Genomic DNA, 12,419 nt, shown 5'->3' on the forward strand with positions numbered 1-12,419 from the left:
GATGTGGCTCGAGCGGTAGCGCGCTTGCCTGGCATACGTGCGGCCCGGGTTCGATCCTCAGCACCACATACCAACAAAGATGTTGTGTCCGCCGAGAACTAAAAAATAAATATTAAAAATTCTCTCTCTCTCTCTCTCTCTCTCTCTCTCTCTCTCTCTCTCTCTCTCTCTCTCTCTCTCTCCTCTCTCACTCTCTCTTAAAAAAATCCCTCTCTCCATCAAGATTACATTCTAGTAAGGGAAACAAACAACAAACAGATAAGTAAAATATGTAGTCAATTAAACGGTGACAAGTGCCTTGGAGACAAATATAACAGGGATGAGAAATGGGAAGGATTGAGGGGAAAAGGTTGTAACCTTAAATAGAGAAATCTCACTGAAAAGAGATGTTAGCAGGGTCTTAAAGTTCAAGAGAGGGGCTGGGCCATGGAGATATCTGGGAGAAGGCAGCTTCAGATAGAAAAACCCACAAATGCAAAGGTCTGAGGCTGGAGGGCAAATGCAAATGATAAGCATCATACAGAGACCAGGGAGGCTGGAACAAGATGATCAAGGTGGACAGCACAGCAGATGAGGTCGAAGGAGGCCTTGTGGAGGAGCAGGTGCGGTTAGGTCTTGGGGGCCATTGTAAGGACTCTGACTTTAACCTAAGTGAGATGGGAGCCACTGGAAAGTTTTGAGCAAGAAGAGTGATGTGATTTCATACTCTAAAAGGATTTCTCAGTTTTAAAGGATCACTTGTTTTGAGTGTGTGTCATGGGACCACAAGCACAGAAGCAGAAAGGTTAGTGGGCTCCTGCATTGAACCAGGTGGAGACAATGGAGGTTCAAGCTGATGTGAAAGCAAAGGGAGTAGCAAAAATATTTAGTACCTGCATACTTGAAGGTGGTGTCAGCAGGATTTACTGACAGATTGTACACAAGGGGTGGGTGGGCAAGAGAAAGAGCAAAGGATGACTTTAAGTTTTGGCCTGAGCCATTAACTATGATGAAGAAGACCAAGGGAGTAATGGATTCTGGTAGAAAGATAGAAGTCTGAATTTGGGGGACATTATATTTAAGAAGCCCACTGGAAATCCAAATAGAGATATTGGGTAGTTGGCCAGATATACAAATCTGAGACTCCTCGAGGGGCAAGATCCTTAATATAGATTATAAATTTTGGATTTCTCAATGTAAAATTGGAATTTAAAGCCACATGAGTAGATAAGATAGTGAATAAAGAGAACTAAGAAAAGAGGTCTGGAGATCAAGCCCAGGGACTCTCCAACATTTAGCAACAGTGGCTTCATCTGCTTTTAATTTGGGGGGTTCCAAAGCTAGACTTAATATGCTACAAAGATCTGTGCAAATATTTTCCCAATGTTCTGTCTCCTAGTTCTGAACACAAATGCTCACCAGGAAGGGAAAATTCTACAGAAGGAAAAAAATCAATTTAAAATAGATCGTGTTGCCATCTTTCCCAAATTAGAAAGAGAGCCAAGTTCTAGGTCAGTGGGAGGATTTGGAGTTTTGGCATTGTTTTTCTCCCATCAAAATTTTGGAGCTGGACTCTCATGGAAGAGTCTTGCTGGCTTCCCTTTCCTGAGGGTTCTCCTACAAGGTCTCAGAACATTGTATTGTAGCTGATGTATTACTTTTCTATCTCTTCTACCGGGGATACTGTTCAACCTGGGAGACCATGTTGAACTGCTCACATTACTACACTAAATAGGCATCAGGAAATGTTAGTAGAACTTAACTGCTTTATGTAGCTTATGAAGGACATCCATCTTCCCGGGCTCTAAGTATCTATCTCCAGGTCCATCATCAAAGCTATTCTGCCAGACCCCATTGCGGGTACCCACAGCTGAGCCCTGGAAAAATACAGACCTCCCCTGCAGGCCTGGATTCTGTCCTTTAGTAGGAGAGTAGCCTCAAGGTCCCGGATAAGCCATCCTGAAAAACTAGTTCTCTTGAGTCAATCCTCAAGTGGTTTTGTGGGAAAGGGCCCAGAACCCTGGAGGAGAGGTTGAAAGCAGCTTGTGGTCTCATAGAGGCAAATTTCCTCCAAAAGGACCTGTCTCTTTATCTGACCCAGAATTCCTGGCACATCAACTGTGCTTAGCGTTGTATTCAATGGGGTTGGGATAATCTGAAAGCCCTGAACTAGGAGTCAGCAGACCCTCTTGCTGGACATGAGTGTGTCCTGTCCATCATAAAACAAACACAAACCTTCTCTTAACTCCAGGCTATTTTAGTTGCTGCATCACCTTCCTTTTCCTGTTTATAGCTTAACCTCTTGAATGACTTGTCTAAACTTGCTATCTCTCCAGGTTTGGTGGCGCTCGCCTGTAATACTTGGGAGGCTAAGGCAGGAGGATCATGAGTTTGAGGGCCCCCCCCCAAAAAAAAAAGACTGGGGATGTAGCTCAGAGGTAAAGTGCCCTTGAGTTCAATCTGCAATACCAAAAAGCAAACAAAAAACCTTGCTATCTTCACTTCTTCACCTTCTCTTCACTTTCTAGCCCAGACCCAACCTTATAATAAGGCTGTCCTTCAAGGCCCTCCCAAGTGAATTCATCTAGTCTAATCACTTCAGGGATCACCTTGATATGGACAACTTCTAGTGCCTTTCCTAAGTTCCAAAGAAATGTGTCCACCTGTCTGCTAGATATCATGACCCAACTAACCCTCAGACACTTCAAACTCAACATGTGTAGAACCGAATACTTTATCTTTCTCCCAAACTGGGCCATCCCCTTGTAGTCCCTGTCTTTGTGATTGGCACCTCCATTCACATCCTTGACTCTTCCCCTATGTCCTTCTCTGGCATATATAATAAATCACTGATACATCAACCACCCTACCACCCACACGTACTTCTCTCCATCCTCGAGTTTTTTTTGTTTTTGTTTTTTGTTTTTTTTTGTTTGTTTGTTTGTTTTGCTACCAGGGCCATTGTCATCCCTGTTTCTGCCTACATGAAGACAGCCACCTTCTTAACTGTGGCCTAACAGCTTTCAAATCTACTTCCTATACCATAGGTAATATTTTCTAAAATTCATATTGATTATGTTTATCTACTGCCTAAAATTCATAGTGACTTCCCATTGTGCTGAAGATAGATTGCAAACTCCTTAAGACAAATTCAAGAGATCCTTTTGAGTAAGGCCTTGCTTACCCCTGTAACTTGTGTTATTATTCCATTTCTTTGTTGCTGATAACTGAATATCACAGGCTGAGTATAATCTCATAAAGAAGAGAGGTTTATTTTGGCTCACATTTCTAGAGGAACAAGGTTAAGGGACCACATCTGATGCTGGCAGAGTCCTGGGTTGGGCCAGAGCATCACATGACAAGAGACAAGGAGTATGAGAGTGTGCCTGTATAGGCACGTGCATGTGTGTACATGTCTTGTCTCTTTCCCTCTTTTTATAAAGCCACCAACATCCCATCATTGGGCTACGCCCCAGTGACTTTAATCCCAATCACCTCTCAAAGGCCCCACCTCGAAGCACTACAAGTCAGATTAAGTCTCCACCCTCCTGACACCTCACAATGAGGATTCAATTCCAACACACAAAGCCTTGGGGGACACACTCAAAGCATTTCCAAGCCATTACAAGCCCCAGCTCTCACTCCTCCTCCTCACCACCTACCCCTCAGCCATGCTGAATTGCCAGTGACTCTCCCAGGTGAGGTGTATTCTCCTCGGTTTAAATCTTTCCCCACTAGTTCCCCTGGCCTCTAGCACTGGTCTCCCACCCTTGCCTTGTCTGTTCTTCCTCGACCTTCACCTGCTCACTTTCGTTTTCACCTTCAGGCCTGAGTTTCGGTGTCACTTCCACTGGAAAGCCTGGCCTGACACTTTAATTATGGATAGCAGCTCCTCTAAAGGGTTTCCCCAGCAAACGCACTGTACTTTACCCCCAAAGCACTTATCACGGAAAGGGACAATTAACATGTTCCCTTGTCTGTTTCACCAATCAGGCCTGAGCTTGAGAGCAGGGGCCTTGTCTTTCTGCTTCACAGCTGAATTCTTAGAATCAGACATGGTACCTGGGTCTTGGTGTGTGTGTGTGTGTGTGTGTGTGTGTGTGTGTGTGTGTGTGTAAGAGAGAGAGAGAGAGAGAGAGAGAGAGAGAGAGAGAGAGAGAGAGATATGCAGGGAAGTCAGTAAAGGGGCAGGAGGCAATGAAAATCCAGGGAATGAGAGTCAGACAGAAGGCCTTGGGTAGATTCCAAAGAATTTTATGGAGAAAAGGCTCAAGAGTTAAGAGGAGCCAAGATTTTGAGACCAAGAAACTAAGAAGTAGAGCTATTCACTGAGCAGGGACCACAGAAGAGAAGGGCAAGTTCAGGGAGAAAAATGAACTCAGGACCTGAAGACTGTGGAGTCATCAAATGGATACATGCAATAGACATAAGAGTAAACATTTCTAGAGCTCCAAAAAGAAGTCAAGACTAGAGACATGCATTTTGAGAAGTTGCCTACTGAAGTCAATATTGGATCCATGAAGCTATCAAGAGGAGGGTATATAGAAAGAAAAGAAGGCTGATAATGAAACCTTTGAGAACACTTAAGTTGTGCTGGGAGAGGAGGCAAAGAAATGGCATTTGGAGAGGTAGAGGGAAAACCAGAAGAATTAATGGTCATTGGAGCGAAATGCAAAGACTTCAAAGAATGTGCTCATTTACATCACTGATTCTGCAGAAATATAGAGAAGAATAAACCTGCTGCATTTGGAAGTTAGGGAGTCCCTGAGTAGGGTAGAAACCAAATCAACAGTGCTTAAGGGATAAGTAATAAAGTAGAAAACTCAGCAAGTGTTGATGGTCCTTTCCTAGGGATTCAGAATCAGAGCTCCGTAGTCGAACTAATTGGGCAAGTCAATGTTGCTAAGCTGAGATTCCTTGTCTGTAAAATAATGAAATTAGCAGTACCCCTTTCCTATGGTTATTACAAGGATTAAATGAGACAACATGTGTGAAGTACTTTGCACAGAGCAGAGCATGTGGCAAGTAACCAATTAAATGTGAGACATTATTTTTAACAAGGTCAAGGAGGGCAAGTGAAAGAGGGAAGCAGGAGGAGAGGTCACCATGCAGGGGACAGAAGATACTTGAGTGAGTCAGGCTCTAGGGAGGTGCAGGGGACAGACTGAGGATTTGGAGGGCTCATTGTAGGGAGATGGGGATATAGATTTTTTTTTCAAAGCCTGATCTTGGCTAAGCTGTCACCTGCTATTTACTGAGTGAAGCTGCTACTTCTGTTCCATTCGGGAGGCATCATGCTGAGTCAGGTTGGGGTTTCTCTCACTCCCAGGATCTTTCAGTGTTTTCTGGAACCCTGATTTCTGCCTTTCACTACCTGCTGTGCAGCAGGATGAGAGGGAGAGTTAGAGAGAGTGGCTGCCATCACTTCTCCTTGGGCTGTACCTGGATGAAAGCCAAAATCTTGCTGTCCCCTTCACAGTTAGCATCTTCACAGTCATTCCAAATGACCTGCATGGTTAATGATGCTTATGAAACACTAGCAATAGTCTCAGTGGGCCTCCTAGCTCATCTGCCTGTCTTAGTGTCAGCTCCACAGTACTGTGCTTGTACCTGTTCAAGCTCCCTCTGCTATGCTCACAGTCACTGGTATATCTTCATATTTATCTTCTACTGCATCCTGACCAAAACACCCATAATTCTCTGCCTTTGCATGTGTCGCTTTCTTCCTGCAATATCTTTCATTTTCTTCCACAGAACTTCCCCTCCTCATTTTTCAAGAACATTATCCAACTGGAAGCCTTCCCTAATATTGCTCTCCCTGCTTCCACCACAGTGAATTGGATGTACCTCCCTCATCACAGAGATCCCACAGAAATTGGTGGCTGGCCACTTCTATTCTGTTATTTTTTGTACCTAAGCGTATCAGTTGGGAAATATGTCTGTCTCATTATCAGACTAGGAATTCTTTCATAATTACGATTAGGCCCTATGAATATATTCATAGAGTTTATCATAGGTCCAATTTATATCATAGTACCTATTATACACTCATTCCTCAGGGAATATTGGTTGAATGAATAAATGTCCTCATCACAGCCAGGGTGTCTTTTGGCAGCAAGACAATGGATGTACGCAAAAGTGGATTCCCCTCCCCGCCCTAAGCCACATGGCCAGCTTCTAAATCCTTGTTGCCTGACCTCCTCTCATTCCAGAATTCAAGGTTTGCTAGCTTTCTTGTTCACTTTATCCTTTTAATTCCACATTTTTCCACCTTTGCTAAACAGTTTCATTACCTGCAGGCAAAGGGATATTTCTTATTACTGGGCTCTGGCCTGAATCACCTTTGTTGGAGCTGCAAGCAGGCTCTTTTCTGAGGGTGTCCAAATTTTGAAAAGAGGATGTAGGGGCCAGGCAAAGTGATGCACACCTGGAATCCCAGCAGCTTGGGAGGCTGAGACAGGAGGATCGCGAGTTCAAAGCCAGCCTCAGTAGTGCTGAGGCGCTCAGCAACTCAGTGAGACCCTATCTCTAAATAAAATACAAAATAAGGCTGGGGATATGGCTTCGTGGTTGAGTGTCCCTGAGTTCAATTCCCACTACCAAAAACAACAACAACAACAACAACAAACGAGGTGGGGAATGTAGGCTTTTTAAGCAATGCATCATGGGGAAGAAAGTTCTAAAAGACACTGCTGTTGAAGAGGTGGCAAAGTCAAGGATATAATAGCACCCTAGGGGCAAAAATGTCAGGAGGGTATTCAGATGGCAGAGCATGAGGGTCCAAGAGTGGAAGCCAAAAGGAGAGCAAACGCCTTGACTGTGCCCAGGAATCAAGGATGGTTTGGGGTCAAGCATCATGCAGAGCTCTCAGTCTTGCGTGACCCAACACAGCTTGATTAAGCAAATGAGGGAATTTATTTAAAGGTACCAGAACAGAAATGCAACCTGGATTCAGAAGAAAGTAGAAACAAGGTCTTGGACTTCTTCAGGGGCTTCTCTCTACATGTTATCCTTCCTCTCCCCTCCCAATTCCACTCCTCTCTCTCAGCTTTCTCAGGCCTTCTCCCCCTAATTTATATACTACAGATCTATTAATTGGAGAAGAGACCAAACTATTCTCCTTTGGGCATAATTTTAAAGCCTCAAAGATTTCAATCTGAGTGTCCCATTTTAGGTGAAGTTCCCATTGTGGTCCAAACACCTATAGCAGAGGAACAACAGTGCATTTTTGCATTCATGTATATTGTTCACTGATAACCCTGCAAGTCTGAGGAAAGGCGCCTGAAAAGCAGGAGTTGTCCAGGAAACTTCATAGGTGTTCAGTTCTGGGAGATAAGCCTTGGGTCTGTTTGACAAAAACAAACTCAAGAGAGTCAGAAGCAAATGGATGACACTAAATCTTGTGCAATCACCTAGATCCAGCATTTTTGAATCCAGTGATTTCAAAGAACCCAACTCAAGAGATAGACTGGAGAAAAGTGTCTCTGGACATGTGTTTGGAGACAGTGCATCTCATGGCACTCTTATTTATTTGTTTGTTTGTTTATTTATTTTTGGTCCTAGGGATTGAATCCAGAGGTAGTTTGCCACTGAGCTACATCCCAGCCCTATTTATTTATTTATTTATTTATTTATTTATTTTTGAGACAGGATCTCGCTAAATTGCTTAGGATCTCCCTAAAATGCTGAGGCTGGCCTTGAACTTGCAATCCTCCTGCCTCAGCCTCCCAATCCATTGGGATTTTAGGCATGTGCCACCGAACATAGCCACTAGGTCCTTCTTTTAAGTCACACAGGTATTAAGATATTGAAGACTCTGAGAAGTCCTCTGGTAAAAGATCTATTTAATTTTAAACATAATGATGTATGGATTTGTGCGTGAAGCTCTCCTTTTGGTGGAATGTCTATAAATCACCTACATTTCATAAAGTATGCTTTGGAGATAAGCCTACACTGTCAGCTTTGTTTTGTTTTAATGGTGGCTGGGTTGGTCCATGAGTAAACAGTCTTGACTTACAGTAATATTTTCCAAATCTCATTTATTTGCCTTTGACATTCCTGGAATTTGTCTTCTATTCCCCCTCTGTGTTATTCCTGGATAGTTTTTATCTAAATCAGTCATTCAACTTTTTTTAACCTCATCCTAAGGAGTTATAACCATGAATTTGATATGGTGATTAATTTTTTTCTCAAACATATTGAAATAAATACAAAACTGTTAAAATTACAAAGTTCCTCTGTGCATAACCAATAATCTTCTCAAGTACTGGATGTAGTATGAGGTCATTGGTTTGAAGTGTCAAGAGTGGTGATGTGGGTTGGGATAAGCCAGTTAACCTCTGTGCACTGCCAGTCACACATGCTGGAAGAGAAACTCAGCTTCTGATGATATGCCTGGAAAGCTGTGTGTCTATGTAGGAGGACCCTTGACAGTCTATTTTTACATCTATCTGACCTTCTTGGGAGGAACCTGGGAAGCAAAAGTAGACTATTCCTAGGCCCTTGGGTTTGGGGGTAAAGGTAAAGAGGTGGTAGGTGGTACCATTATTCTTTTTTTTTTAAATATTTAATATTTTTTTAGTTCTCGGCGGACACAACATCTCTGTTGGTATGTGGTGCTGAGGATCGAACCCAGGCCGCACGCATGCTAGGCGAGCGCGCTACCGCTTGAGCCACATCCCCAGCCCCGGTACCATTATTCTTGAAGGCTGAATTATCTTGGCCCAACTGAAGCAAGTGTGTGGGAGCCATATGCCTTACCTGCTGGGCTGAGATTAATTCTGAAGTGGAAAGAGTATGTAAAGAGACACCAAGAGCAACGTGAAATTAGTTCTGGCAGGTTGCTTCATAAAAAGAACATGGTTTTGGAAGCAGGCCAACCTGAGTTTGAATATAATACATGTCACTTACTAGTTGTATGTCCTTAAACAAGTATTTTTTGTGGGGCGGTACCTGGGATTGAATTCAGGGGCACTTAACCACTGAGCCACACCCTCAGCCCTATTTTGCATTTTATTTAGAGACAGGGTCTCACTGAGTTGCTTAACAGCCTCGCTTTTTGCTGAGGCTGGTTTTGAACTCTCGATTCTCTGGTCTCAGCTTCCCTAGCTGCTGGGATTACAGGTGTGCACCACTGTACCAGGCAACTATTTCTTTTTGATATCTATTAGATAATCACAATTAACACCATTGTCCAGATGAGGAAACTGGGAATAACCTAATAGAGAGCAGAATTCAAACTTAGGTTAGTTTGATTCCAAGCATGTGTTTCTAACTTCTACATTACTCTGTTTTCATTCACTGGTTGATTACCACGTCTGTAGAAGATCTGTTGCTGGGTGCTGAGGATTGAGTGCTAAGCAAGATGGACAAGTCCTCACTCACTCTTACAGATCTTGCATTCTGCAGGGGAGATAGACATTAAATCACCCCTACCCTATTATTAACTTAACAATTGTGATATATTTAAAATGAAAAAACTCGCTATGAGGGATACTTGATAGGCACATGAAAGCCTTATCAGGTAGTATAGAAGGAGGTTAGGGGGGAGGGGCAGGGCCATTTTTGAGAAAGTGATATTTATGTTAAGGTTTGAAGCATTCACAACTCCAAAATATGATAAATCTAAAAAAAAGGAATACATTAAAATATTAAATAATAGTGGAAGTGGTAATAGATGTAGCAAAATTTACAAAATTGACAATAGTTAGATTTGTATTTTGACAACATGACTTGAGCAACTGCTGGAGAAGTTTGGGAGAGGGCCAAAATGGAAGCAGGGACCCCTATTACCCTGGCTTTTTATTTTTTGTTGTTGTTGTTTTGTTTTATTTTGTAATTGTAGATGGATAGCATGCCTTTATTTGTTTCATTTTTAAGTGGCTCTAAGGATCCATCCCAGTACCTCACAGATGTTAGCCCTTTGCCACTGAGGTACAGCCCCACCCCATCCTATTGTTATAATCCAAGCAAGAGGTAATGCAGATTTCTGGCTTGAAAGCTGCAATCAGCCAGGCTACAGTGAAAAGGGGAGAAAATATTAGGGCAGGGATTTTTCTCAATAGGTGGAGAGGGGTTGAGCCCTGGAGGTGTTTGTGAGGCATCTAAGTGTAAATGTCAGGTAGGGTTGTATGTTACTGAGCTCGGAGACTGTATGACTTTTGTAAAATAGGAGGCCTCACAGGTATTTTGAGGATTCAGAGCGAGGCATTCAGTAGATACTGCTTAGATGGTTCATTTTCCCTACTTATCTCTACCCAAAGCATGTTAGGGATACAGCAGTGGGTAAAATCAGGTCGTTGTTTACCAGTTCTGGTTCCCTTTGGTCCCCTACATCGTTCCTTTCTTTCCTCTGCACAATTCTTGGGTCATCTTAGTTTTGTAAAACGAACAAAATGATATTAGCGTCCTGGTGACCCACGGTTACTTGCACGCGGTTGGAAACTGGAGCTAAACTGGATTCTTGGTTGACTGAAATATTAAAGAAATTTTTAAAGAAGTGTGTGAAATAATTCAGAAACTAGGGAGCCTGGACAAAGGCTGGGGAGGTGACTCCTCCAGCCAAACGGCTTCACGACTGCGTAAGCATCTTAGACGCTGGTGAGAGTCGTGGGGTCGTGGCCGCCAAGGTTTTGGCAGCTTCCAGTCTCCCCACCTCTGAGGAGATGAGGAGGCCGGACATCTACTCCTCCCGACCCAGCTGGGTCCCGCCGCGGCCTTTAAAGGCCCACCACGTGGCCGCGCCGCTGGCTCTGGTCCGGAGGCGGCGTCTGGGCAGCGCCTGCGCACTTTCTTCCACGGGGGTTTCGTGTTCCGAGAAAGGGCGCCGCGAGAGGAACCGAAGTGTGCTCTGGGTGGGCCTCCGGGGGAGGAGTCGGCTTTATGCAAATCACAGCGGCGCGCGGGGGCCGGGGGCGGAGCTTGAGATGCCAAGCCGAGTCCGCCTTTCGAATTGCAAGGGGGCGGGCCGCAACCCTCATCCCCTTTCCGCGAGCGCTGACGTCGCCGACGTCCCATTTAAAAGCGGCCGCGCAGGCGCAGTCAGCTGAAATGCGAACTTAGGCTGTTACACAACTGCTGGGGTCTGTTCTCGCCGCCCGCCCGGCAGTCTGTCAGCGTCGCCTCCGCTGTCGCCGCCTCAGCCGTTCCGGGAATCTCAGGCCCGCAGCCGCTGCCGCTTACCCGCACATCCGCGAGCCTCTGGGGGTTCAGTCCGCCCGCCCGCACAGGCCGGCCCCACCGTCCACGTCTCCCTTACGCTGCCCCGCCGCCCGCCGCGCTCGCTGCTCCGGCCGACATGAGTGGGGACCACCTTCACAACGATTCCCAGGTACGGCTCGCGGCCTGGCCCCCGGCACGGCCTGGCCCGGCACGGCCCGGCCCAGCCTGGCCCGGCCCTCCCGCAACCCCTGACCGGCCGCTTTGACAGGCCCGCGTCCTCAGCCAGACGCCGCACGCCGAGGGAGGTGGGCTCGCCAGGCCCGGGCGGAGCCGCCAAGTTAAGAGTTCGGGGGGAATGGCTGCTAGGCAAGGCAGACCCCAGGGCCTCCGCGGCTCTTTCGGTCCCGGGGCGCTGGGTGGGCCCGGTTCCCGGCCGCGCGCGCTCCCACGCCGCCCGGGGGCTTCACGTGCCTGTTGTTTCATCTTTCCTCCTTTTCTTTCCCCAGATCGAAGCGGATTTCCGATTGAATGGTGAGTGTGACCCCCCCCGCCCCGCCCCGGGCCCCCAGCCGCCCGCCGCCTCCCCCGCGCCCGGCCCGAGCCGGGCAGAGGACAGACATGGCGTCCCAGAGACTAAGTCCCGGCTCCTCGCTCACCGGCCCCATTGTTCCCATCGGGCTGCCTCTGGACCCCCTTTCCGGGGGCCCCAGCTCCCCCAGGTTGCGGCCTTCCCAAGAGGGGGCAACGGAGACCCCGCGCCGCCCGCCGCCGGGCTGCGGGCGGCCTTTCCCGGCCGGGATTCCTCCCGGGAAAGTCGCCTTGTCGACGGTCGGGACTTAGTCTCTGCGCCATTTTCTTTTTCTCTCTCCTTTCTGTGCCTGTGTCTTTCTCTCCCTAGCCTCCTTTCTTGAACTGCCCAAAAAGAGCTTTCTGCAGAGCAAAGCCGTATAAATCACAGATCTCACCAGAAAGGGAGGGATCGGAGATTGATTTATTATATATATTTTTTGCAAATATAACTTTATTTTGGGAGGTTATTCACTTTCTGCTTCATGTTCGCTTCCTTTTCTGTTTCCAGAATGAAAGATTCCCTTAGGCAACTGTTGATTTGGGGAAGGAGGGGGTAAGATGTTTATGGTAGGAATTATGGCTCTAGAACTAAAGACACCCTTTGTGGAGTTCTTCATATTTTTCCTCCCAAGTTTTTCGCAGCCAAGGTAGCTCCCTTCAGAAAGTTTGCAAGTTCTCTGTGTGTCACCTAAGTGAATGTTGGACTTGGG

General features: G+C 46.0%; 1 protein-coding gene across 1 annotated transcript in view; it reads left to right on the plus strand.

Annotated features, from left to right (window-relative positions):
* Nucleotides 1–11,008: 11,008 nt before the first annotated feature.
* Top1 (DNA topoisomerase I) overlaps nucleotides 11,009–12,419 on the plus strand; it is an 81,823-nt gene continuing 80,412 nt past the window's right edge. The window contains exons 1-2 of the mRNA XM_005329833.3: nucleotides 11,009–11,308; nucleotides 11,646–11,670. Of these exons, the coding sequence (XP_005329890.1) occupies nucleotides 11,276–11,308; nucleotides 11,646–11,670 (58 nt within the window). The 5' untranslated portion in view covers nucleotides 11,009–11,275. The remainder of the gene's footprint in view (nucleotides 11,309–11,645; nucleotides 11,671–12,419) is intronic.

The sequence above is a fragment of the Ictidomys tridecemlineatus genome, chromosome 5 (assembly GCF_052094955.1).
Source record: "Ictidomys tridecemlineatus isolate mIctTri1 chromosome 5, mIctTri1.hap1, whole genome shotgun sequence".
NCBI lineage: Eukaryota > Metazoa > Chordata > Mammalia > Rodentia > Sciuridae > Ictidomys > Ictidomys tridecemlineatus.